Source organism: Mesoplodon mirus (assembly GCF_964341445.2).
Source record: "Mesoplodon mirus genome assembly, chromosome: 13".
Lineage (NCBI taxonomy): Eukaryota > Metazoa > Chordata > Mammalia > Artiodactyla > Ziphiidae > Mesoplodon > Mesoplodon mirus.
This window is the reverse complement of record NC_138989.1, coordinates 15,399,933-15,425,765: the sequence shown is the minus strand read 5'-3', so window position 1 is coordinate 15,425,765 and position 25,833 is coordinate 15,399,933. Positions and strand designations below refer to the sequence as shown.

Here is a 25,833-nt window from a genome sequence, read left to right as displayed (position 1 = left end):
GCAACAAAGAGTAGCCCCTGCTCGCCACAACTACAGAAAGCCCGTGTGCAGCAAAAAAGACCCAACGCAGCCAAAAATAAATAAATAAAATTGGGGGGGCAGGGAAGCTAAGCCAGATCAGTAAGCTGAATTGCCAAAAGACTGGACAGACAGAGACAGATGAGCAGCAAGTGATGAATGCCCCTGCTCCAGCTACTTGCACAGACCTTCCGAGTCCTGGTTCTTGCGGCTGTAGTTCATTCGGAAGACGAAGGCTTCGAGGATGAAGGCGACAATGATGGTCATCACCACCTGGCCAGGCACGGAGAGGACGAGCCGAAAGAGAGAGGAATGAGGGGGGTGTGAGTTGCCACGGGGCCCCAGAGCCAACAGAGCCCGGTCAGATGTGTCCCCGGCCCCCTCCTCCCTGAGCTGCCGCCCAATGAGCAGGGGCAGCTGGAGGCTTTGAGGATGGAGGAGGGTGGAGGGCATTCTGTGTCCCCGGACCTACCATGGTCACGATGTAGAAGGTCATGAAGTAGAGGCGGCTCCAGTGGGAGGTCTGCGAGGTGATGCCTTCCTGGAGACAGAGGGAAGCAGGGAGTGAGCGAGCTCCTGGAGTGGGGCCGGGTCGCTGTCTACGCAGGCTTCTCCGTGGCCCTGCTTTCTACAGACCCTTCCTGATCGGTTGTGGAAGACGAAGGGGGGGGAACCTTGCTCCCTTGGGTCTAAAAATCCCTCTGAGCTCCTAAGGCCTGGACACTCCCCCCAGGACTGATACGGCCAACCTTTGGAAGAGGTTTTTTTTTTTTTTTTTTTTTTTCCGGTATGTGGGCCTCTCATTGTTGTGGCCTCTCCCGTTGCGAAGCACAGGCTCCGGACGCGCAGGCTCAGCAGCCATGGCTCACAGGCCCAGCCGCTCCGCGGCATGTGGGATCTTCCCAGACCGGGGCATGAACCCGTGTCCCCTGCATCGGCAGGCGGACTCTCAACCACTGCGCCACCAGGGAAGCCCTGGAAGAGTTTAAGAAATGGAAAAAACCAACCAACCAACCAACCACACCTGCCACACTGTTTCTTGATTGAAAAGTCTCCCTCACAGTGGTGGGAGCAGGACAGAGACCCAGAGGCTAACTGGCCTCTCCTGGCTGCTGGGGGATGTGTGGAAAGCAGGGACAAAGGCCACGTCCAGCAAGTGCTGAGGGGGAGGCTCTTGGGATTCTGGCCGCACCGTGGCATCCCCACAGAACCCTGCCCCTGTGGGGGACGGGGAGAGCCATGCGCCCCAGGCTGCGTGAGGGGAGACGGGAGCCAGCCTCAGAGAATGGTGGGAAGATGCCCCCAGGAGCTGACGGAGGTCCTTACCATGATGATGTACCAGTTGTTGACAACTGTGAGCTCAAACAAGGTCACTGCCAAAGGGAAGGGAGAAACAGAAAGCATCTTGATCAGACCTGCTTTTGCAAAGTGAGTTTCAAGCGGCCTCTCTCCACCTATCCTGGGTACCACGCACCTGTCTGCCAGGCCGGCCTGTGAGCTCCCGAGAGAGCAGCCAAGGCGCTTCCTGAGCGCCCACCCCACAGGGAGTGCTGCCATCTCGGCCGGTCCCCAAAAGGGTGCACCTCTGGCCTCAGCAGCTCGTGATGGACCAGGGGTGGAGACACTGGGGAAAGAGTCCCCGGACCTTCCTTGGTGTAGATCTGGGATGTCGTGAGGGGATCCCTTCCTCTTGGGAAGCTGTGTTTGGCCTCCCGGCCTCTCCATGGAAGCCAAGAGCAGAGCTGTGTGGGCCTGGCCTGGGTAGTGCGGGGCGCTGTGGCTGGCTGGTGTGGCCAGGCCCCACCCTGCAACTGTGGAGCCGTGACAAGGGGGCTGGTTCCCCAGCACCGGGCTGTACCCACTTCCCAGCCAAGCATGAAGCTCTGCTGCTCCCCCGATGCTGAAAAAGTAACAGGAACCAAGCCCTGGGGTCTGGCCTGGACTGCAGCCCTAAGGCTGGGCAAACCACAGGCTCCACTGGGGCCAGAGAGGACTCGAGAAAGTATGGCAAACGGCTCGGGATGGGGAAGCCTCCGGCAGCTCGCTCCGCCCCACCTGGGACCTGCGGTGACCAAGGCAGTACCCAGGGCGTGGCCCGCCTGGGCTTTCCGCACTCACCAAAGCTGTTCAGGATGTTGTCAAAGTTGTTGAGATAGTAGTAGCCCTCCTCCACCACGGTCCTGTTGTCCACGGTGTGACGGAGCCAGCGGTAGGCGTCTGCCACTGTGCTCGTACTGGCCGAGGGAGACGGGGGGGGGGGGGGGGCGGGGGGCGGGGGACAGAGGGTTGGGCGGGAAGGTCACAAGATAACTGGTCACCTCAACAAAGTACAGGAAGTTTAAGCAAACCAAGGTCTGACTGAGGACCGTCTCTCTTGGCCCAGCCTGGTTTCCTGCCGAGCCCCCAGCTCCCTTGCCTGTCTTCCTGTCTCAAGGGGAGTGCCCAGGGTGCTGGTGGGAACGCCCAGACTTGCCCCCCATTCCACCTTCACTTGGCATTTCTCTGCCGCCAGCCAGGCCTTCTCGCTCTCAGCGGCCAGAGCCTGGCACCCCGGGAGGGGAGACAAAGGCAGTTCCTCCTCGACCACCACCCCCTGCCCCCTGCCCCCACCAGTCTGGGATCTGCCCTGGAGGCCGGGTGCCAATGGCAGCCCTCGAGAAGGGTCCTCCCCTCATCGGGCTTTCCCCAGCACCTGGCTGGAGCGTTCTGTTCTATTCTAATCGGTTGACCCTGTTCTGAGAGCTTGTTTGCTACTTTCCTGCCAATCTCTTATGGCTGATCGGCTATAATTCATGCTGATGTTTTGACAAGTCTGGTCCTTGGGCCCCCAGGGAGCTTGTTCCGAAGGCAGAGTCCTGAGCCTCTGGCCTGTGTCAGACGCGCAGGGTGGGGTCTGGAGTTTGCCCTTTTAAGCAGCAGCCCTGAGGATTCTCATGTGCCCTAAGGTTTGTGACCCACTGCTACAGGCTCTGGTTCTTAGCTTAGCCTGACACAAAACGGCTACCAGTGTCTCTGAGAACTTTCTTTATCAGCGCTTGAAACCATAAGGACCAATTTTAAGAGAACACTGGATGGAGAATGAATGGCAGAGCCCACGGATTTCATCGTGGTGGCTTAAGAGGAAAGGCAGTGATGAAGGGAGGTTGTGTCCCCCGCCCTCTATCCCTGCCCCAGAGACCCTCCCGCGTTGTGTCCATCTCATCCTAACAGGCCACCCCTAGCTGATGTGTCTGCCCAGGTCCTCAGTTACCCCTGGGGAGAAGCAGGAGGAAGCTGTGGGACCCTGGCCTCGGGCCCCAGGCTGCTCCCAGTTCTGGAGCAGCCGTTGGCACCCAGCCCGAAGGGTAAGCTGGTGGAGACCTGGCTGGAGAGTGGCTCCTAGACCCTGCCTGGGGGACAGGGAAACTTGCTCAGACATCCTCACTTCAGAGAGGACCCTCTGCTTCCAGGCCCCCTCCCTTAGCTGCTGCACTGAACTAACAAGCCCTGGAAGCAAAGCAGAGTGCTTCTCAGGGCTTCAAAGGGTGCTGTGGCTTGGGGAGGTGGGCCCCTGAGGGATCAGAGGTCAGCGTTCCAGTCCTGCCTGGGGCTGGGGGCCCCGCTGCGTACTCACTTGCAGCAGTTGGGGTAGAGGGTTCCACAGAAGAATTCCATGCCCACGATGGCGAAGGAGTAGTAAAAGATGAGCAGGGTGAGGCCCAGGCTAGGGAGGAGGGTCAGAAGAGACAGGGTGATCGAGGGCCGGGCAAGAGAGAGCAGCTCGCCCGGCGGCCCCGGCATCCTCAGACCCCTGAGCTGACTGATGGAGACGCATGCCCCTAGCCAGGTGCACCAGCTGGAAAGTGCCTGCAGGGGAGGGGCCTCGGATTCCGGTCTGGGGTAGAAAACGGCTCGAATCAGGACTCTATCACCAGACGCCCCTCTACCAGCGATTCACCCCTTACCTGTGAAGGTAGACTCACAGGTGACCCTTACCTGTGAACATAGACACAGGTGGTAAGTGAGTTGACAGCTCCCTGCCCTCCCTACTAAATATTTCAGACAGGTCAGTGGAGAAAAGTGGAACCAGGGAGACCTGTGGTGGTCAAGATCTCGGTCTCCTTGAAGAGATCTGACCCTGTCAGGCCCTCGATTTTCGTCCTTTTTGGGACTCCTCCTCCCCCTCCTCCCGAGACCACCCAGCTGCCCACCCCGAGGGGGCACAAGCCTTGCGACGCCTGGCCCTGGGGGCCAAGAGGCAGGGCAGTACCTGGCCATCCGGGGCAGCAGTTCAAACATGGTGTCCAGCACGTTGCGGTAACGCTTCTTCAGTTTAAACAACCTGAGCGAGGGAAGTGGGCCGGGTCACTTACAGGTGCCGGGTGTGGCCGCAGCCCCTCCGTCCACAGCACCAGCTGGGGCGCGGCAGGCCCGGGGTCCCTCCACCACCTGAGCGCCTACTTTCCCCAGAGCCGCCAGCCGGGCACTCAGCTCGGGCGACTCGCACCCTGGGCAGGTGCCGCCGCCACAGCTCCCGGATGAAGCGCAGAGGCTGGGCGCGGGGCGGGGCCTTGCCCGGGACGCCGCGGCGACCCCGGGAGGGGAGAAGGCCGCGCGTGCAGAGGAGCCGGCGGTGCGGCAGCTCCTCCAGGTAAGAAAGGGCCGCCCCGTCCCTCACCTCCACTCCTCCTCCTGGGCAGGACGGGAGGGGGCGATGGATGTGAATGGGATCGCAGCTGAATATTCTAGAGGAAAACCAGCCTTCTAAGGACACACAGAGATCTCTAACTAGTAAGGGACACCGTCCACGGATCTCTACAAATTTGTGCTGGTTTCCTACGGTGGTCCCTGGGGGAAAGCTGAGAGCAAGTGAGGGTTTTTCTTGACAAGAGACTGTGCCAGAAAATCACGGCTGTCTGTGGTAGGGGCTTGAAAGTCCCTCTGGACCCTCAGAGGCCGTGGCTCTCTAGTTGATGACTCTGAGCACGTGTGTTTCTGTGGCTGCAGCCGACACCAGCACAGGCCAAGTTCACTGGAGCCCTGAGCCACGTTTCTCTTCCACAGTCAGAGGCAACTGGTCCCAGGATGTGAGGAGGTGGGCACACCTGCCCAGGTGGAGACAAGGCCCCCACCATCCCCCCTCCCCCCACCCGCACTAGGTGCTCCTGCAGGGGCCGTGCCACCCCTGACATCAGGCCTGTGAGCCTTCTGGCTCCTGGTCACTCCCCAGACCAGTCCCAAGGCTCTCCCCACCCTCCCCTGCCCACCACTCCCAACCCCAGCCCTGCCCCGTCACCTCAGCAGCTGGAGGGGACGCAGGACCACTATGAAATAAAAGGGCTCCATGTTGAAGGCCAGAGCCAGCAGTCCCAGGAAGGCGAACGCTGTGACAGAGAAGTCGAACCTGGGAGGGAGGAGGAGTAGCCATGGTCTGTTCGGCCCACCCCTAGCCTCCCCCACGACGGCCGGTGGCTCCCCGGCCCTGTGCCCAGCACTCCCTTCCAAGGAGCCCTCACACCAACCACCGCAAAGGCAGCCATAGGCCCCGCAGTGGCCCACAGCCAGCCAACTTCCTACTGCTATCGGGTTTCTGAGGCTGGTGTGGTTGGGCCCCAGTCACAGCACACACCTCAGGGGTCAGACATGCCTACAGACGTCCCTGGTGGCGCAGTGGTTAAGAATCCGCCTGCCGGGCTTCCCTGGTGGCACAGTGGTTGAGAATCTGCCTGCTAATGCAGGGGACACAGGTTCGAGCCCTGGTCTGGGAAGATCCCACATGCCGCGGAGCAACTAGGCTCGTGACCCACAACTGCTGAGCCTGCGCGTCCGGAGCCTGTGCTCCGCAACAAGAGAGGCCGCAATAGTGAGAGGCCTGCGTACCGCGATGAAGAGTGGCCCCCGCTTGCCACAACTAGAGGAAGCCCTCGCACAGAAACGAAGACCCAACACAGTAAAAATAAATAAATAAATAAACGCCTACCCCCAACATCTAAAAAAAAAAAAAAAAGAATCCGCCTGCCAATGCAGGGGACACAGGTTCGAGCGCTGGTCCGGGAAGATCCCACATACCGTGGAGCAACTAAGCCCGTGCGCCACAACTACTGAGCCTGCGCTCTAGAGTCTGTGAGCCACAACTACTGAGCCCGCAAGCCACAACTACTGAGCCTGCGCTCTAGAGCCCGCAAGCCACAACTACTGAGCCTGTGTGCCTAGAGCCAGTGCTCTGCAACAAGAGAAGCCACCGCAATGAGAAGCCCGCGCACCGCAATGAAGAGTAGCCCCAGCTCACCGCAACGAGAGAAAGCCTGAGCACAGCAACAAAGACCCAACACAGATAGATAGATAGATAAATAAATAAATAAATAAGAATCCGCCTGCCAATGCAGGGGACGTGGATTCGATCCCTGGTCTGGGAAGATCCCACATGCTGCGGAGCAACTAAGCCCGTGCGCCACAACTATTGAGCCTGTGCTCTAGAGCCCATGAACCACGACTGCTGAGCCCGCGTGCCACAACTACCGAAGCCCGTGTGCCTAGAGCCTGTACTCCACAAGAAGAGAAGCCACTGCAATGAGAAGCCCTCGCACAGCAATGAAGAGTAGCCCCTGCTCGCCGCAACTAGAGAAAGCCCGTACACAGCAACGAAGACCCAACGCAGCCAAAAATTAATTAATTGGGAAAAAAATGCCTAGAAACCCCTCCTGAAGGTCCCACACTGGTCTCATGGCAGACACGGGTTACACCAGCGACCCTGGTGAAGGCACTGAGGGGTGGGGCAGGACCATAGGGGAGTCCCACAGGGAAAGCAGGACAGAGAGACCCTCTCTCCTCCCAGATACACATTAAGGCCCTGCAAACTGCATGCCCACACGCTACTGCTCTGCCCGACTCTTCTCTACTTATTAACTTGTTTTTACTCTCATGACCCAAGACCTCGTGAGTGCAGCCTGATTTTGTGGGTGAGTTAACTTTCATGGGCAGTGAGCCACCTCTCGGGGTCTCTGGGATAGGGAGAAGGGCGACCAGCTCGATGCTGACCAAGCATCAGGACCCGTGGCACTTCCTTCTCTGTGTGTGTCATGGTTTTCGTGGAGGAGAAAAGAGCTTAGTTGTCAGGGAGGGGTGTGGGGTTAAGTGACTCACAGAGAGCCAGCTGGCCTAAGGACCCCAAGAGGCCATGTCCAGGAGAGGGGCTGGCGGGGGCGGTCTGAGAGAGTAAGATGAGGGCCTGACCCTGGGGAGGCCTGGAGCCACAGGCAGAACTGCTCCAGGAGACAGGCGCCTGACCCGGCCTCGGACCTTCCCTCTGAAACTGTGCAGTGGGTGTGGACGGAGAGGACCCGTGGCTTTCATTAGAGTCTCTGACGTGCGTAAGAAACATGCTGTCTACTCACAGATTCCATCCGGAGGACAAGTACTCAACGGGGCCGAGGCCGGCTACTTTCAGGAACAGCTCCACCCCGTAAACTGTAAGCAGGAAGAAGCAGTCAGCAGCGGCCCTGCCACAGCCTCTGCCACCCCTGGCCTGGCTCGTCTCCTCCTTGAGACTCCCCCGAGGTCTGGTCACGTGCCCTCCAGACACCCACGTCACACCCACACCCCTGAGAGAGTGTGGGCTCCAGGGCAGGGCCTGGCCCAGGTGCTGGCCAACCGCGGCCGCCCGCTAACAAGAAGCACTCGCTCCCACTCTCTGGGAGTGGCTGCAAGCATTGTCTGTCCATCCAACGGGTATTTCCTGAGCCCTTCTCCTGTGCCAGGCATTGCACTGGGTGCTGGCAGGTGCCCAGCCCTGAACAACACAGAGCTTAGAGTCTAGACTCAGGGGAAAGACAGCAAACTGATATGTTAGACTGGGGGAAATAGACTGGGGGAAGTGTTACATTTGAAAGAAATCAGGAGCCAAACAGGATATGATCTTGGCCTGCTAGAGGGGCAGAAGGCAGGTTGGTGTCATTGGAACATAATGAAAGTAGGAGCCGAAGAGGGAGCTCTGGAGGGGCCGTCAGATCACACAAGAGACACAGCTGGGAATAGATCCAGGTCTTTCTGACCCCAGAGTGTGTGCACTGAATCACTATGCTACTCTGAACTCCACAGAAAAAGCCAAAGGGCACTGATCAAGGCAGTAAAAGTCATGCTTTTTAAGAACAATGAAAACAATTTAGGACACAGTGTTATTAGTTATGTCTAATGTTTAGACATAAAGGGAGAGGGGTGTCAGGCAGAGCGGTGTGGTGAGGGGATGAGTGCACCAGGCAGAGGAAAACACTTGTGCAGAGGCCCAGAGGTAAGAAAGGGCAGGGGCCCTGGAAAGCAGGATGTGTTCAGGGGGGCTGCAGGTGGGGCACGGGTGGTGGTACTGGCAAGAGCTGAAGCCTGAGAGGGAGGCTGAAGGGGCCCCGTGTGGCGCCATGACTCACACCCAGCACGGGAACTTGGTCTGGAGGCCAGTGGGCAATCACCGAAGAGTTTGAAACAGGGATGGGGTAGAATCAGACTCGATTTCTGCTCCACCCTCATTACGCTCCCCTGCTTTAGAGAAGAGCCATGAGATCTTAACCCAAAAAGAAGTTCCAGCCAGTGGTTAGGACAAGCACTTGAGCAAAGCCATGTCAGAGACTTACTAGTCAGAAAGACGAGGTAACTCCAGGGCACATGCTTGGAGAAGAAGTTCCCACCTGTAAGAAGAGAGGCAGCACTTCAAGAGGTGGGCCAGGTGTGCCCACAGGATGGGCCAGTCCCCTCACCAGGCTCACCTTCCAGCATGAAGGTCTCCACAAGGATCCAGACCCCGTTGACTGCCACCACCAAGTCTGCAACAGACAGGCTCATAACAGAGAAAGCACAGGTGGGTGTGGAAATCTACAGGTCACAGCTGCAGCCCCTGGTTAGTTTCTAGGCAGCTCTGAGACATGCAGAGAGCAGGGCTTGTAACAGATAACTTCCTGCTTAATGCTTTACCATGAGCTAAATCAACCAGTAGTTTCTCTTAGAAAATAGCTACAGATTTCTAAAAATCACCCTCTGTGTCACTATAGGGATACCAGTTAAGATGTTTCAGTAAAACCTACAGATTATTCCAAGTTGGTGTAAAAGATGGACCACAGACAAAGGGTTTGAGTATTGAAAACATTTGTTTTTCCCTAGAGATATCTGGTTTTTAAATGACTGCAGGAACTAGTTAGCAAAATTGCATATGCGTTTGGCCTTTCACCTAGCAATCCTACTTTTAGGGATCCATCCCAGAGACATTAGCAAAAACACAAATGACGTATACTAAAAGCTATTCACTGAGGAACTATCTGTGATAGCAAGGAAACTAGAAACAACCTAAACGATCAGTAGGAGACTGGATGAACAAACTATGATACGTTCATGAAATGGCGTACTCTCAGCTATAAAAAGAAATGAAGAACATCTCTGTATATTAATATGGTGTGATCTCTAGGATGTATTGTTAACTGAAAAAAAAGCAAGGTTGAAAAAAGTGTGTAAATTATGCTAGTTTATTTAAGGCAGGAAAATGTGCATATATGCATCTACTTGAAGTTTTTTAAAAAATGGAAGGATAAACTACAATAAAAGTTACCCATTGGGGGAGGTGACAGGATGGAAACAATTCTTCCTTGAGTATACTTTGTTTGTTGATCTGACTTGGAATCATATACATATTTTACATAATTATAAGGCAAAATTCAATGTAAAAAATGATCTCTAAAAATATTTTTTCAAATGAAATAAAGAAATGTAGATGGTGACATACCCACATGGAGAAAAACTACTCCAGATGAATTTAAAACAGTCATCTGAATCCCTGGAGTGGTGTTTCTAGCAATTATATTATTAGGGTTGTGTTGGTATTGTTTTTTGGAGACTATTATGTGTGGACTGTGGGATAAAGCAAGTGAGGGACTGTGGCAGTGTTGTTGGGAACTAGGATTTTAAGCCTGGGAATTTAGACGTGAAAGAATGATGAGGGCTTCCCTGGTGGTGCAGTGGTTAAGAATCCACCTGCCAGTGCAGGGGACACAGGTTCAAACCCTGGCCCAGGAAGATCCCATAAGCCATGGAGCAACTAAGCCTGTGCGCCACAACTACTGAGCCTGCGCTCTAGAGCCCGCGTGCCACAACTACTGAAGCCCGCGTGCCTAGAGCCCGTGCTCCGCAACAAGAGAAGCCCCGCTCGCTGCAACTACAGAAAGCCTGTGCACAATAACGAAGACCCAACGCAGCCAAAAATAAAAACAAATTTTTAAAAAAGAAAAAGAAAAAAAGAATGATGAAGTTAGGTAAAAACCCTATAGTCCACAATTTGAATTAAGAGTATCAGGATAAACTCACAAGATAGTTTCTCTTTTCAAAATCCAAAATCCTACCTCTGTCCATGGAAAGGCCTGGAAACAAGAACCAACTCCAAGCAATGAACACCTCTAGCATCTCAGATTGTGGTCTCTAAACACCATTTCCCATTAAATGGAACCAGAGCTCCTTGGAAAGAGTGAAGTCAACCAAGCCTCTAGATTAGTAGAAGTGTTTGCATCTGTGCTGTCCAATTGGTCATCAGTAGCCACACGTGGTTACTGAGTGCTTGAACTGCGGCTGTTGTGACGGGAACTGGATGTTTAAGTTTTAGCTGGTCTAAGTTTAAATAGCCATATGTGGCTGGTGGCTGCCACACTGGACAACACAGCTCTAGCTATAACTACCAAATTACAGTAAATAAGCAACAGAGGAACATGCAGAATCAAGAATGAAGGACAAACAATCCTGTTTCTTCAACTAAATACTGCAAGAGGAAGAAAACGGATTGGGGGAGAAACCTACGGATTAAAACAGACTGAAGTGACATATCCACAAACCACGATCTGTGGTTCTGGAATCTGCTTCCAAAAACACCAGGTCTAGAGAAGGGATGATGAGCTGGACTGAGGGGGTTAGACAGACAAGACAGACGGGCAATGAGATGATAACTGCTGAAGCTGGGTGACAGGTACGTGGATGCTCTTTACGACCCTCCACTTTTATACATGCTTGGAATCTTCTATAATAAACAGCCAACATCGTAACTGCAGGATCTATCCCTTGCATCTCCATCTTCTGGAGCAGTAAGACTCAGGAGGAAAGGGACCGAGAGCTGTGATATTTCACACTTACACATGAAATACTGGAAGGCCTTGGACTTCACAAGGATATTGATTCCTATTTGAAGAGAAGAAATGTTAACAGTGAAATGTTCACGTACAAGTACACGTTCCCCTACCACAGACATCATGCGTGTAAGCAACGGGGGTGTTTATGCCCAGGGGTGAAAAAGGAAGGGCCTGCTCTCAGAAGGACACCCACGCTTGTGCCCGGACCCCTGGGCAAGACTGCACTGGCAACATTCCCTCTGGGAAGAGCCTGAGCAACCTGGAGCCGGGACAGAGCAGAACAAAGCTTTGCTGGCCACTGCTGAAACTTTAAGTTTGCTCCTGGCCTAGAACCGGCACTGTTTATTTACCCACTTGAGTAACTATCATCCCAATGGAATGGAAAACTCGCTGAAGAATATGGAATAATAACAGCTGTGCTCAAAGTCCTAGCTGTGGGAGAAATAACAAAATAGGACATACCATTTTAACTCTTGCTCATATGGCCCAGACCCCTGTGAGCTAACCATACCCCATGTGGAACTTCAAAACTGGCATTAAATTCAGGGAAAACTATTAGGTAAATAATATGGGGCACTCCGATTTTAAAATTTTCCATTTTATACAATGCAAGCATTATGTAAGGGATTAGATATACTAGCTATATATCCTGACACTGGAGGAAGGTCAAAATCCATCATTAGGTAAAAAGGCAGGTTTCAGAACAGAATATATAATGTAATCCCCACAACTGTTTTTAAAATGCACAGAAAAATAACCAGAAGGAAACACATCAGAAAATTAACCGTGGTTATCTCTGCGTGGGAGACTTTCATTTTTTTCTAATTATTTGACTTTGTATCAATTTTCTTCAATAAATATTCCACAAATTTTTTTGGTTTGGTTTTTATGTTACTGATTTCCTTCCTAATCCAACACTATTTCCCTGCTGGGGTAATCACACTCTGTCTCTTTTACACACATAGACATTTCACATGCACACACACACACACACATCCTCTGGACATGTTCTTTAAATGCTTATCTGTGGTCACCGGAAACCTCCATTCGTCCCCAGCTGCCATATTCAGATCAACCTTACCTTTGAAGATGAGGAATGCTGTCCTGGGAAGCTCATCAAACCAGTGCTCTCTATTTCTCTTTGCCTGGCCAAGGAACAGGGCCATAGGAGAGAGGGCGTTAGGACCGGTGACCAGAGCCCAGCCCTGGGGGCATGGATGCAGCTTTCCTTTCCTGCTCTCCTGGCTAACTTGGGAAACCATGAAAACACTCAGGGGTCTAAAGAACAAAGCCAGCCAATGTCTGCTGAACTCTTCAATGTGCCCTGCACTGGCATTGTTTTTATAGAGTCCTGAAAATAACGTGGTAGGTAGGGACTCTCCTGACCCCACTTCCCAGGTGAGACAAGCCTTGGAAGGGTTCCGTAACTTGCCTGATGTCACACGGTGACTAATGGGGTCTGAGATGTAGTGCTTTTAATCAGGACACCACACTGCAGATGGACAGGCAGATGCAGGGCCAGGGGCCACCTGTTACCCCTCCAGTGCACAATGCCCAGCCGAGAGCTGAGATGTCCCAGCAGGGAGAGAGCTGGCAGCCAGGTGCCTCCTGGCCTCATCCCCCTCCCATGGAACCGTCTGCTGGGTCACTCCCTGGGGAGCACCCACCTTCCACTTCAAGGCGGCAACTTCGTAGATGTCTTGAAAGTCCTTCAGGCTGTCATAAGCAACAAGGGCAAAAAAAATCAGAGCACGTTCCCACCGAGCTTCGGTCCTCTCACTCGCCTGCCTATGGTCACCTTCGAGGGGTGGAGCGGGGGAGGGCAGGAGGCGACATCTGCGAGTCCCAGCGCATCAGGGCCCAGGGGACCCGTACCTGCAGGCATTTCATCTCCTCGTTCCTCCAGGGACTATGGATACTTAATCCACTCAGTCTACACAGACCACTGCCGGCTTCCGTCCCCCAGAGAGGCAGCCCCCAGATTACCACCATTCTTAGACAGACAAGGACTGAGCCTCCTTTAGCAAAGGACTTAATAGAACCGGGGCAGAGAGTTCAGCCCAAACAGAGCTCGCTCACTCTTGTCTCTGCAGCAGGCCTGCTTCATCTCAGATCAAAAAGAAGGGTTTTGGTCATCAGCAGTCAGAAGACCAAGACTGCCCACGGAGAGCACAGCTCTTTGAGGCTGTGCCAGAGCTGTGAGTGAGTGAGAGAGAGAGAGAGAGGAGTGAGTGTGTGAGTGTGCGTGTGTTTCACGTTGCTCTGTGGATTAGCTCACATGCAACCACCTTGCTCATGGCTCGAGGGTGAGCAGCTGGGCCAGTCCATTCCACGAGCCAATACATTCCTTTTTTATTTTTATTTTTTGCTGTACGTGGGCCTCTCACTGTTGTGGCCTCTCCCGTTGTGGAGCACAGGCTCCGGACGCGCAGGCTCAGCGGCCATGGCTCACGGGCCCAGCCGCTCCGCGGCATGTGGGATCTTCCCAGACCGGGGCACGAACCCGTGTTCCCTGCATCGGCAGGCGGACTCTCAACCACTGCGCCACCAGGGAAGCCCCGTTCCTTTTTTTGTCTCAAGTTTAAATTGGATTTGGGTTGGACTTTTGTTACTTGTAAAAAGAATCCTGAGGAATAGGGTCTACATGCTTAAGAATCTCTGAAGAAAACTAAAGTCTCTACGAGCCTCTCTGCCTGCCCACTCCCCAGCCCCCCGGCTTTTGCAGGCCCCAGCTGCCTCTTGTGAACGCCTCGTCCGGCCACACTGCGCCCAACTGGCATCCGCTCTCACCTGAGCAGAGGCGAGTTGCTCTGATTCAGGGCCTTGAACGTGAGATAGCGCTCCCCGGCGCTCATCCGGGGCTTGTAGAAGCGCATCAGGCCTTCAAACTGCCTGTAGGAGATGCCGGCAGGCTCCTGGGGGAAGAGGGAAGACGGCCACGTGGAACACGGTGGGGAGCAGCCATGCCAGATGCCCAGCATCACACGGGATCCCAGGGTGCCCTGTTCTCTTGTTCTCCCGAGGGCAGGACTCCTGGTTTCGGAAGCTGCCGGCCCGCCCACACTGAGGGGATACCATGGGGCAAGGGCTGGGGAGCAGGGACCGACCTCCCTCCCCGGCTCAGCCCCTGCCCCGCTACCCGCTGGCTGATGAGCAGGCGGTAGGCGTGCTGGATGGCGGCTCGCTTGTGTAGCAGCAAAGACTTGAACTTGTGTTTCTCGATGTCATTGAAGGTGTCAAACACCACGGCCAGAAGCTGTGAGGGAAGAGCAGAGACCTGGCTCCTGTGCCCGGCGGGGCCTCAAGGAACCAGGGAGTTGCTCTCCAGCCTCCAGAGGGCGCTCTTCCAGCCACCCCAGAGAAAGGGGTTGAAAAGAGCCTCTCGCCTGCCCCCAGGTGGTGTAGGAAGTTCATCTCCAAGACTCAGCAGAGCAAGGTCATTCATTGCCACTTGTAAATTTCCCCTCTAAAGATTCATGAAGACACTGCTATTACATCTTCCCCAGGTTTTTCTTCTCTCCGCCTGTAACTCATCCCTGGCTGGGCAGCTTTATAAGGGGAGAGAAGCAGCGAGGGGAACACACTGGGTTTTTTGCCCAATTCAGCTCCGTGTGATGGCCGGGGAGGCTGTGTCCATCCTGTGCCCTCCCAACCTCAGAGCAGGAAGGAACATCGCTGTGCCGATGCTTCCTCTCCTGTCCCCTTGTTCCTTCTCCTGGTGAGTCTGCGTGGCCCCAGAAAGCAGGGGTGTGAGGTGGCCTGCACAAAAGGGCACAAGGTTCTGGAACTTTCTAATTCCAAATTTAGCAGGTGAACAACACAGTCTGCGTTATCGGAACGCGATGGGCGGGCAGGAGCAGAATCTGGAAGAACACTTTTTGGAAACACTTTCTTTTTCTTTCAAAAATATTTTGAGGGGAACGCTCTTGTCCTTTCCATCCCTTCTAACTGGTCCCCCATATTTCCTTTTAGATCAAGGGAGAGTTAGCATCTGTAAAGGGCCAGAGAGCAAATCTATTAGGCTCTGCAGGCCAGATGGTCTCTGTAGAAAGCACTCAACCCTGCGGCTGCAGCATGAATGCAGCCATGGACTATATGCAAATGAATGGGCCAATAAAACTTTACTGACAAAAACAGATGGTGGGTTGGGTATTGGCCCTGATTGCTGACCCATGCCTTATATTTTCACAGCTCTAAATATCTTTTAAAGCAAATCAATTACACATAAACTATTTTTTAGATTCTAAACTGACAACAGTATAAAAGAGCTGTAAGATGTTCAAAGAGATATCTAACATACTTATTTTGGGTTTTGAGGAATTAAAAAAAGAAAATATTTTCCTTCTTAAGATGTCACACTTTTAGGAGATTTCACAGATCTACCCCAGAGAAAGTGTTTTCCACTTCTATACTGGGCCTAACTGTGGTGACTGGTGTGAGAATGCTCTTCAGAAGTATAAAAATAAATGCAAGACTTGATAAGGCCTCTTCCTAGTAATTCTGGCGTTGATGTGGGCTCAGCACCAGCCTGATGGCCCGGTCCGGGAGGCAATCTGCTGATGGCAGGACACTGCTGGTGGCCGGCCGAGCCTCTGCAAACACCTCCAAAGTTCCCAGTGTGCATGGGGACTTTATGTTCTCCCTAAAGGAATATGTTCTGTGTTCAATTTCCCAATGGTTCGTGATAAACGAGGTGGAAATACACAAGACATTCCTGGCATGTGGGTACAGTAGGATGGAGTGGCTAGGAGCAGGGCTCTGGAATCAGACCAGCTCCCCTGGCCACCCCGAGCTGTGCAGGCGAGTTAGCCTATCAGTCTGATCCTCAGTTTCCTCAACTATGAATTGAGAATTCCAGGGTTTAAGTGTTAAATTATTCAACCCTCATCCATAAAACACTTTGCACAGTGCCTGGCTAAGGCTTAGTAAGTACCAGCTTTTATACTTATTATATGTTTGCTGTGAGAAGGAAAAGATCCCAGGGCACCTTTGGTTTAAACCCTAACGCTGTCAGCAGCTGTGGCGGCCGGCTAGTTACTGCTGGTAACCAGCTGAACTTAAGTCCCGACAGGGAATTCCTAGCCACACCACACTTGACCACGGTCTGGGACCTCCTTCCCCAATGTCCTGCCCTCGGAGGCTGAAAGCTGTCCCTACCTCATCCCCACAGTGCCCAGCAGAGTGTGGGCTAGGGCTGCTCCAGTGGGGCGCGAGGCAAGGTCACTCACCAGGTTCATGATGAAGTACAGCTCGATGGAGAGGTACACGATGAAGAAGACGCAGGACCAGGGGTTCCGGGAGTAGGAGGGCATCATCACATCTGGGAAACTGTGTTTGCAGAGTGTTACCTGCAGGGCCCGTGTCTGCTGGTCTCCGTCTTCTGTAAGGACATCTCTTCTCCTGCCTTGCCGGCCCCCTCCCCCCTCCCCTACTCTTGGCTCACCAGGCCACTCCCGTCCCTCACGGGGTCCCAAGAACCTGTCTGGGCCAAGATGTGGAATATTCTTGGCTGAAAAGAGGAGGAGACCCCGGGCACTAGAAGAGGGCAGAAGCCAAAGCAGGGCCCAAACTTACTTGGCGGTGGTCAGAAGGACAAACAGACTGACAATGCTGTTCTCCAGGGTGCTGAAGTACTGAGGGGGAGAGGAGGAGAGGAGGGCACGTGGCCGCCGGGCCGAGGGCACACGCCACCGGGAACAGGCTGCCTGCCTGTGGGCCGCCTCCAGAGCCCTGCCCTCCCGCTCCCTGCCCTGCCCACTCCTTCTTCCTCCCAAGGGATCCCTGAAGGATGGCAGAGGAACAAGCAAACATGGAGTCCAAGGCCTCCTCCTTCCTGAGCTCAATGCTTCCGGCGGCAGCAGACAACTGGCTTTGGGACTTGTCTCCCGGGGAACCACATATGCACAATTAGCTGAGCTCTCCTCCACTGCTCCTCTGCCAAAATGTGCCCGTGTTCCAAATCTGATGCTGGAAACACCCCTCTCAAGGACAGGGCAAGGGGCCCCCCTTGGCATTCAAGGAATGAGACAGCTCAAATCTGGGTGACGGGGCACTTTCAAGTGCCAGAAGCGATGATGAGAAGCCAAGCAGGGCATCCCTTCCTAATACAGCTAGGGGGTCAGTCCAGTCACCTTATCTGAGGGGAAAGGCCTCCCGTAAAGGAAGAAACAGACAAACATGTTGATTACTTACGGGGTCTGAAGGATTAGGGGAGAACAGGTAGAAACCTAGAGAAGGTGGTGGGAAACAGATTGAAAAAAGGGTTAGAGCACAAGAGTCCCAAACCCAGATGTCAGAAGGACTGGACAAATAAATGTGAGTCAGTGCAGGAGGCAGAGGAAAAGCATAGGGAGTGGTGGGGACTGTGGCAGACCACCGGATAACGGCTGCCATTCAGGAGGGTGACCCAAGTACCATCAAATGTATGATTTAAAAAGGCCGTATAGGGACTCCCCTGGTGGTGCAGTGGGTAAGACTCCATGCTCCCAATGCAGGGGGCCCGGGTTCGATCCCTGGTCAGGGAACTAGATCCCACATGCATGCCGCAACTAAGGAGCCCGCCTGCTGCAACTAAGACTTGGGGAAACCAAATAAATAAATAAAATTTAAAAAAATAATAAATCTGTATAGTAAAAAAAAAAAAAGCAGTACGTACAGCATGGTGACGATAGTTAATGATACCGTATTGTATATTTGAAAGTTGCTAGGAGAGTAGATCTTAAAAGTTCTCATCAGAAGGAAAAGAAATCGTAACTCTGTATAGTGATGGATGTTAACTAACCTTATTACGATGATCACTTTGCAGTATATACACAGCAAAGCATTATGTTGTATACCTAAGACTAATACAGTGTTATATGTCAATTATATGTCGATTTTTTTTAAAAACGGAAGTTTAAAGAAAGTTTAAAATTTTAAGGCTGAAAATCTGTATTTTCATGTAAAAAAAAAAACTTAGTTTCAAAATGCTGCTCAACACTTTCAGACCAAACAAAACTCATCCATAGGCTGGATTTGGAACCCAGACCACCGGTTTGCAATCTTTGGTTGTGAGAACATGACAGCCAAGCACAACTCCAAAGGGACCCTGTTGTTCCCCTGTAGCCAAATTAACACCATTAATTTTTTCCTCTCAGAATGAGCTATTCCCGAGTCCTTGAAATCCTGAGCGGGAAAGGGAGTAACTCTGCCCTCAGGGGAAGTCAGCCCCCTTGGAACACAAAGGAAATTCTATCGAGAGTGGGGTGGAGGTGAGGTAAGTGGGAGTCAGTGGCTCAGGACAGAGCAGTCACGAGAACCCGGGGCTTTCAGCACTGGTGGGGGCCTTAGAGCCAGGGCTCTCTAGTTCCACTGTCGTTGCCATCTGAGTACTGGAGAAGGGACCTTGGGCTACCTCGCCGTGTTCTAAGACCTCCACGGTCTAAACCCTGTGTCTGAATGTGGATGTCGCATCAATACTTGATCTTATTTGAAGAGGCAAGGCCTCCTCAGAGTTAGAAAGGCCATGACCTTGCTTTTACATCTAGTGAAGCTGAAGTGTGTAGACCCTAAGGTCCTAGGCACACGCTGTAGGGAAACCCCCGTGTGCGCCAGGAAACGCACGAGAATGTTCACTGCAGTGTGATCTGTGATAGTGAAAAGTGCCCACCCACAGAAGACGTGATAAATAAATCTGGATATATTCACATATCAGATCACGACACGGCAGTGAAAACGAATGACCTACATCTACGTGCAGCAGCGTGAATAAAGGCCGGGGGTACCTCTGGGAGCCGGAGGGAATCGAGATCAGGAAAGGGTACAAAGGTGGCTTCCATTTTTTTTTTCCGATACTGCATTTCCTCAGTTGGGTGTTTATATCATTTTGAAAACCTTCCTGAATTTCTGAAACTGTCAAAGTACGCTTTTTTCTCAACTGTGAGTTTGCTTTTCGCGAGCGCCTGCATCCTGGGGCGCAGGAGAAACTCACCAAGGATGGCGAAAATGATCATGAAGAAGAGGAGTAGTGAGAGGATGTCCATGAAGGGTGGCAGGGACTGGAAGATCTGGCGCAGGTTGCTGGGGAGACAGACGGGGCCGGGAGGGGTGAGGCGCAGCCGGGGACGGGCCAGGGCCCAGGGCGTGCTGGCTGGGGCTCCTCAGTGGGGTACGTGCCTGTCAAGATGGGGCCCTGGTGCTCCCGACCCCCAGAACACTAAATTCCCTCTTGCCCTGGCTTGTGACATCATGCTAGTGATGTCCTCGGCCTTCCGCTCAGTGGGTGATGGGGAGAGAACCGGGGCAAGTGTAGCACTTGCGGAGCCCAAGCAGGCAAGTGCCTGCAGGAGACGGAGACGGCAGGAGAAGGCCGGGTGCATGGCCTCGGGTGACAAGGCCAGCTTGCCTGGGATGTGGGAAGACATTTCAGGGCCACCCAGTCCTAGGACATTTGTCTCCGGTTTTAAGGACGGGCACTAAGCGTGAATGGCCAGCCCGCTCTCATCCACAGTACCCCAGCCAAGAGGTTTTCCAGATGGATTCTCAAAACTCAGTTTGACCTTAGGCTAACGGCCTGGTTTGAGTTCAGTACCCCCAGTCCCAGGGGAGGTGTCAGGACAGCCTGCTGAGTCACGTGGACTTTACTGAGTTCCTGCTTTAGGCTGTGTTTGGGCAGGTACTGTGCTCAGAGAGAGGACCAGCCCCAGAGAAGCACAGGTAAGGCAGGAGAGCGCCCTGGACCCAGAGTCAGGAGACCTGAACTTCAGCAGGAAGACCACCTGCCTCTCTGTGTGGGTCGAGTAGCAGAGGGAAGTGAGCATGACTGTGTCCCTACCCAAGTGCAGGAGTGGCCTTACTGCTACGTCACTCACTGGCTCTGGCTTCACTGGCCCGGAGGTCCAGGCCAGGCCCTGATAGCGACTGTCTGAGCAGCTCCTCCCCCGGGCCTTACCGCCGGATGCCACCGCAGTACCGACAGTCCACCAGGAAGATGCAGCGCAGCGCCCGGGTCACCCGCACGTGGGACGTCTGCCGTACCAACACCACGATGGCCTCAACGAACTGCACCATCAGTACAGAGGTCTGTGGGTGGAGGGCACAGCGCGCCGTCAGCTCCTCTGGCCCAGCCCCTCCTGTACACCCTGAACAGAGGGCTGGTTGGATACTGCCCAGCCCGGCCCGGAGTCCAGAGAGTCCTTTCCCTCGCCCTGTCTCACCTCCCCCAACATTAAGCGGGCCCCAGGGAGAAGCCCTCTGGCTGCTGGCACAGAAGTGCAGTCCCAGGAGAATGAGCCCCAGATGATACCCGCTGAGCAAAACTGCTATTCCGCAGGCCACATCCAGCCACCCTCTGCTTCCAGCTCTCCCCGCTTGCACCGTGAGGGCCCCTGAGGTCTGCAGCACACCCCGACCTCCAATTCCTTGGGCACATTTTCCTGGACAAGTGTGTGGGCTTTTTACACTGCCAAACGCCACTGTGACACATCCCAACTCACGCCTCTCTCTGCCGCAGACAGAGGAAGCATATAATATGGTCCTGATCAGCGTGGGCGTGGAGGCCACAGAGCTGGCTTTGAATTCCAACTCACTGGGATTTAGATCCCATTCTCTTCCACTGGCTGCATGTAGGCTAGGAAGAGCACTACACCTCCCGCAAGTGTCATCGTGCCAGAGCTTGGCACGCGCTAAACGCCAAACCACATTCACTACTGTTAGCATCACTGTGGCACCTGGAGCAAGGCTGGAAGCATGGCGAGGACAGGGACCCAAGGTTACACTTCTGAGCGCAGGACTAGGCCCACGGGGGACTTGGAATTGAACTGAAGATACAGACTTGAAGTTGACAGGGGAGGAAATGCTGTAGGGAGGTGGGCACAGCACCTTGACCATGGTCCGTCTGTGCCGGATGAAGGTGTGAAGGCCCAGCCACCGCAACTTCATGCAGAGTTCAAACACGACCACCATCAGGGCAAACAGCTCCAGGGTCGCGTGGACCTGCAGCCAAAGGGTGTGAAGGAGACGTGGCTTCCCCAGCGCCTGCCCTCCCCCAGCAGCGAGCACACCTGCCCGCCTTCTCCTCTGAGGTTGGAGACAGCTAATCAGGTATGCTGCCCACCTGGGGGCCAAAGCGGGGCTATGGGTTCCGAGGCAATCCGAAGGTGCCCCTCCCTGGAATTTACAAGGGAGCAGGATCCCAGGGAGACGGGGGAGGTGCATTCAGTCGGGCAGGGACCCCAGGCAAGACGTCTGCCCTTCCAGAATGTTCCCTCTCAATCTTGAGTTACTCTGCCCCCAGAGAGCCGTGGCTCCCAGCCATCCGGACACTCACGTAAATGCCCAGCCGGAGCGCGGGCACGGCCGGAGCCTCGCACAGGGACAGCAGCAGCAGGAGCAGGGCTGCGGACAGCTCCATCAGGTAGAAGAGGTGGTTATGAGCAAAGAGGTAGGCCGCCAGAGCTTTGGCATTCTTGGGGTGGGTGAAGAACTTGTCATTATTCTCACCTTCCTGAAAGAGCAAGCGTCACGTGGGCGAACGCGCCTGGAGACGACAGGGCGGCCAGGATGCGCGGTGGGCGGGGAAGGGGGGAGGGCCCTCGGCAGGTGGGAGGAGATTCAGGCCAGAGTCGGGAGATGATGGAGAAGCAAAAGTGTCATCTTCGTAGAACCGCACACCAGTCAAGTCTCACCCTAGCCCGCTGATGGGGCTCCAAAGACTTGCTTCTTCCCAAAACTACTCAGAGGAATCAAAGAATAAAAAATCCAAGAGATCGAAGAGAAGCGGGCACATCTGGTCCCCTCTGAGGGCAAATGTTCAGATTCAGGTGTGTCTGCGGGATGTTAAGTGCTTGAGGTCGGGGGGTGGGGGTCTGGGGTAAACTAAGAACAGCTGAGTCCCGGCTCCCCCCTCCTCCCTGGGTAACACTGAGAATGTTCCTTCACCTTTACAACCATCAGCACTCGTACTCACTCCCCAGGTTCCTGCAAGACACTTAGGACAGCATCTGGCACACAGGAAGCTCCCCGCCAGAGGTTACCTGTTATTATTATTTTAAGTTATAGGAACACTGAGGGGAAAGTGTCAGGGTACCTTTATCACGCTCCTTCTTCACTCAGCTTTCCCCATCCCACTTCTTAATTTACTCCATTTCCACCTCATTTCCTAACCGCTTGATGCCTTCACCCCAACAGTAATGAGACAGCGGCTGACCCCCAGGGAGTGCCCTCCAGGCCCGGCACCATGCTCAGCGCCCCCACCCCCCACACTCCTCTCACCCCTGACAAGGAAATCCAGGCACAAAGCTTCAGTAGCACCTGAGCTCATAGAGCCAGACAGCCTGATTCCAGCGGCCCTGCTCCATTCTTGGCCTCCTGCTGATGATGTAGAAAGCAAACGACGGAGCAGACCGGGAACGGTCCACTTGGGAATATAAGCAGATAACCCTCCCGGTTAGGATCGGCCTTCTGGGGGAAGTAGCGGATCTTCACTGCCTCCCCTGGGTTGGTGGGCACGGGGATAAGTAAGGGAGATCCCTCAGCTTCATCACCTCGGTACCCCATCCAGCAGCCGACACAGAGAGAGTACTTATTGGCTCATGCTTTACAAGCATCACCTTGCCTCAGTGCTTCTCAACTGGGGGCCATGTTGACCACCTGCCCTCCCCTGACTCCGCCCCGGCCTGGAGACATGTTTAGTTGTCCCACCTGGGGGGTGCTGCTGGCATCTAGAGGGCAAATTCCAGGGATGCTGCTAAACCTCCTAAAATGCACAGGACAGCCCCTCACAACAAAGAATTATCCGGTCCCCAATGTCAATGGTGCTGAGTCGGGAGAATCTGTCTCATTCATTCCCAGCACAAACACTCAGAACAGAGGCTCTTCCCCTTGGCTCCAATCCCTAGAGGAGGAAAGGGGCACAGCCAGAAGGGATGCCCAGAGCCCTTCTGAAAGCATTCCGGCTCTCCTGGAATGCAGTCCGACCTTCAACTATTCCAACTATTGGACTCTTCTGAGATGAGGCCACACTCAACCGTCTCATAAACCCTTATTCTGGGGAAGGTGAAACTAACACACGCTCGGTGATTCCTGCAGAGGTTGCAAAGCCAGGCCAATGGGAAGAAGTGTCTCTGGGCCCAGAGGTGGCAGGCACATGGTGCCGTGGAAACAGCTCTGGCTGGTGGGTTCCTGTACTAGCCCGAGGTGGCTTCAGCTCGCCAAGCCTGTTTCAGAGAATTGGGAAGGCAAGAGGTATTGTCAGGTCCTCAGCTGGCACAGTGCCTGGTGCACACAGTAGACATTTAATAGGTGTTTGGTAGGATGAAGCACTCCTGCAAGAGATCATTCTCCAGGCCCCTGCCCAGCCCGAGGACTGCCCAGGAGCTGGGAGGCGGGGAGCTCGGACCTTGGCTGTGGTTTGCAGGGGGAACTTCAAGTGAGTCACTTCCCTGAAGCCGGCTACATCCCTATCCTCATTATCAAAAAATAAAGACAAACCACACACTCAATAGGGCAGGGAACAAACATCCTGGCGGTCACACGGAGGGCAAGCTGGACAAGCCTTGCTCCTAGTCCTGTGATCTGTGCCAGGCTGTGGTTTTCACCAGCACTGCCATGGCCACAGGGGACACACATGGCCTGGGAAGCTTCTGGTTTGGATTTCTAAAAAAATGCAATTCTTGGGTAATTTCTTCCAACAAGTAGCCAGGGATGAAGGTCTGGCTAGAGGAAACCACTAACGTGGGGGACTCGGATCTGACCGCTAGGACTTGAAATTGCCACAGAGGAGACTGAAATTGCCACAGAGGAGATGGAGAATGAGGCCTCCCCTAGCAACGACGGAGTGAAATACGACCCGAGTCACTGGATTCTGACCCAGGGCCCTAAGGAGAACACTGGCCTTGTTTCCTAACTGCCGATCACGAACTAGGAAATTCATGATTAGGAAAACTAAGAAGGCAGGCCAGTTGTATGTGACTTCCAGGTCTTTGCTTTCTGCTCCCTGGGGCAGAAGTCCACACAGAAAACTAGGACTGTCTTGGAGACAACAGGAGCGCCGAGCACACAGCTCCTGAGGGTGAGTGAGTTAACAGGTAAAATCCGGGAAGAGAGGAAACTGCAGGCACTAGATAGCCTCAAAGCAGCAAGCGGCCAATTACCCAAGCGCACCAGCAACCTGCTTCAGGGGCTATGCTGCAGCTCCCCTGCAAGCATGAAAACAACCAGCAGACACCAGCTAAAGCCATCCTCCAGAAACAGCCACGAACTACTGTCCATGGGGATCCAACTTTTGCTTTTAGTTTTAATTTTACAAAATGATGCATTTTTTGTAAAATAATTCAAATCATACACAGAATTATAAGGTAGTAAAAATTCCATCAGCCAAAAATAATCACCTTTAAAAAACAATAATAATAATCACCTTTAATATTTAGATAAGTAACTTTCCAGATGTGAATGGGTATATGTGCATAGATACAGACACACATTATATAAAACTGTATATAATTTATATATAAAAATCATCACATGATACCTTCTGTTCTGTAACCTCTTTTCCCACAAAGACATGGCCCATTTTCAAGTGAATACATGGGGTCAGGTACAGAAATGAGGCAACCACGTAGAGAAGAAAAAACATCATTTGGAGGCTGGATGGATGCGGTTTAAATCCAACCTTGGCAGTTTACTAGCTGGCTGGCTTTGGACTCATTGAGCCCCTGGGAGTTTCAGGTGTATGAACTGGGAGATGATTAAACTGCTTGGTAGGGTTGTTAGAAAGATCAGCAAGTGCCCAGTTAAACTATATAAAATTTGTTTGCATTTTTGGGGGGGGGGGTTGTGTTTTTTTGCCGTACCACGCAGCATGTGGGATCTTAGTTCCCCAACCAGGGGTTGAACCCGTGGCCCCTGCAGTGGAAGCAGGGAGTCTTAACCACTAGACTGCCAGGGAAGCTCCATTTGCATTATTTTTAAAATTCCAAATATAAGTGATATAATATTTGTCTTTCTCTGTCTGACTTAATTCACTTAGTATAATATTCTCTAGGTCCATCCCTGCTGCTGCAAATGGCAACATTTCATTCTTTTTTAGGTCTGAGTAACTCTATAGTGTATATATACACATCTTAAACCAACTGTCTGCTGACAGGTACTTGGGTTGTTTCCATGTCTTAGCTATTGTAAATAATGCTGCTATGAACATCAGGGTGCACGTATCTTTTCAAATTAGAGTTTTTGTCTTTTCTGGATATATACCCAGGAGTGGGACTGCTGGACCATATCGTAGCTCTATTTTTAGTTCTTTTTGGAAACCTCCATACTGTTTTCCATAGTGGCTGCATCAATTTACATTCCCACCAACAGTGTAGGAGGGTTCCCTTTTCTCCACACCCTCTGCAGCATTTATTATTTGTAGACTTTTTGATGATGGCCATTTTTATTACTAATGTTCTCACCTGCTTAAGGAAAGAAGGAATTACCAAGCAGCTATTCTAATTCCACATTCTGACCCATCCCACCCTCTTGTCTAGCACCTATTCAACTCTGGAGAAGGTGACAGTGCTTAGGGGGGCCCTGCCACATCAACTGGCATGCCGAAGCTTGCTAAAATTTCCCTAAAACATTTCTATTGCCTTAACCTGAATCAAAATACATTTCTTGAGGAGTACAGCCATAAGATGCGAGAAACACACAGACACCCAAACAATTATCA

At 53.1% G+C, this 25,833-nt stretch overlaps 1 protein-coding gene across 3 annotated transcripts in view; it reads right to left on the bottom strand.

Moving 5' to 3' along the window:
* The window catches only part of TPCN1 (two pore segment channel 1), a 64,459-nt gene that overhangs the window by 5,671 nt on the left and 32,955 nt on the right, over positions 1 to 25,833 (bottom strand). For 2 of the 3 annotated variants that reach the window (XM_082641241.1, XM_082641242.1), the window contains exons 4-25: positions 21,454 to 21,630; positions 21,006 to 21,119; positions 20,077 to 20,207; positions 19,117 to 19,205; positions 17,340 to 17,374; positions 16,722 to 16,780; positions 16,376 to 16,475; positions 14,287 to 14,403; positions 13,938 to 14,062; positions 12,815 to 12,863; positions 12,229 to 12,292; positions 11,152 to 11,196; positions 8,754 to 8,810; positions 8,622 to 8,675; positions 7,392 to 7,464; positions 5,294 to 5,401; positions 4,268 to 4,339; positions 3,632 to 3,721; positions 2,137 to 2,252; positions 1,345 to 1,391; positions 491 to 559; positions 207 to 291 (exon numbers count right to left, since the gene is read on the bottom strand). In XM_082641241.1, coding sequence (XP_082497367.1) covers positions 207 to 291; positions 491 to 559; positions 1,345 to 1,391; positions 2,137 to 2,252; positions 3,632 to 3,721; positions 4,268 to 4,339; positions 5,294 to 5,401; positions 7,392 to 7,464; positions 8,622 to 8,675; positions 8,754 to 8,810; positions 11,152 to 11,196; positions 12,229 to 12,292; positions 12,815 to 12,863; positions 13,938 to 14,062; positions 14,287 to 14,403; positions 16,376 to 16,475; positions 16,722 to 16,780; positions 17,340 to 17,374; positions 19,117 to 19,205; positions 20,077 to 20,207; positions 21,006 to 21,119; positions 21,454 to 21,630 — 1,876 coding nt within the window. The remainder of the gene's footprint in view (positions 1 to 206; positions 292 to 490; positions 560 to 1,344; positions 1,392 to 2,136; positions 2,253 to 3,631; positions 3,722 to 4,267; positions 4,340 to 5,293; positions 5,402 to 7,391; positions 7,465 to 8,621; positions 8,676 to 8,753; positions 8,811 to 11,151; positions 11,197 to 12,228; positions 12,293 to 12,814; positions 12,864 to 13,937; positions 14,063 to 14,286; positions 14,404 to 16,375; positions 16,476 to 16,721; positions 16,781 to 17,339; positions 17,375 to 19,116; positions 19,206 to 20,076; positions 20,208 to 21,005; positions 21,120 to 21,453; positions 21,631 to 25,833) is intronic. The other variant, XM_082641243.1, reaches the window with a different exon arrangement.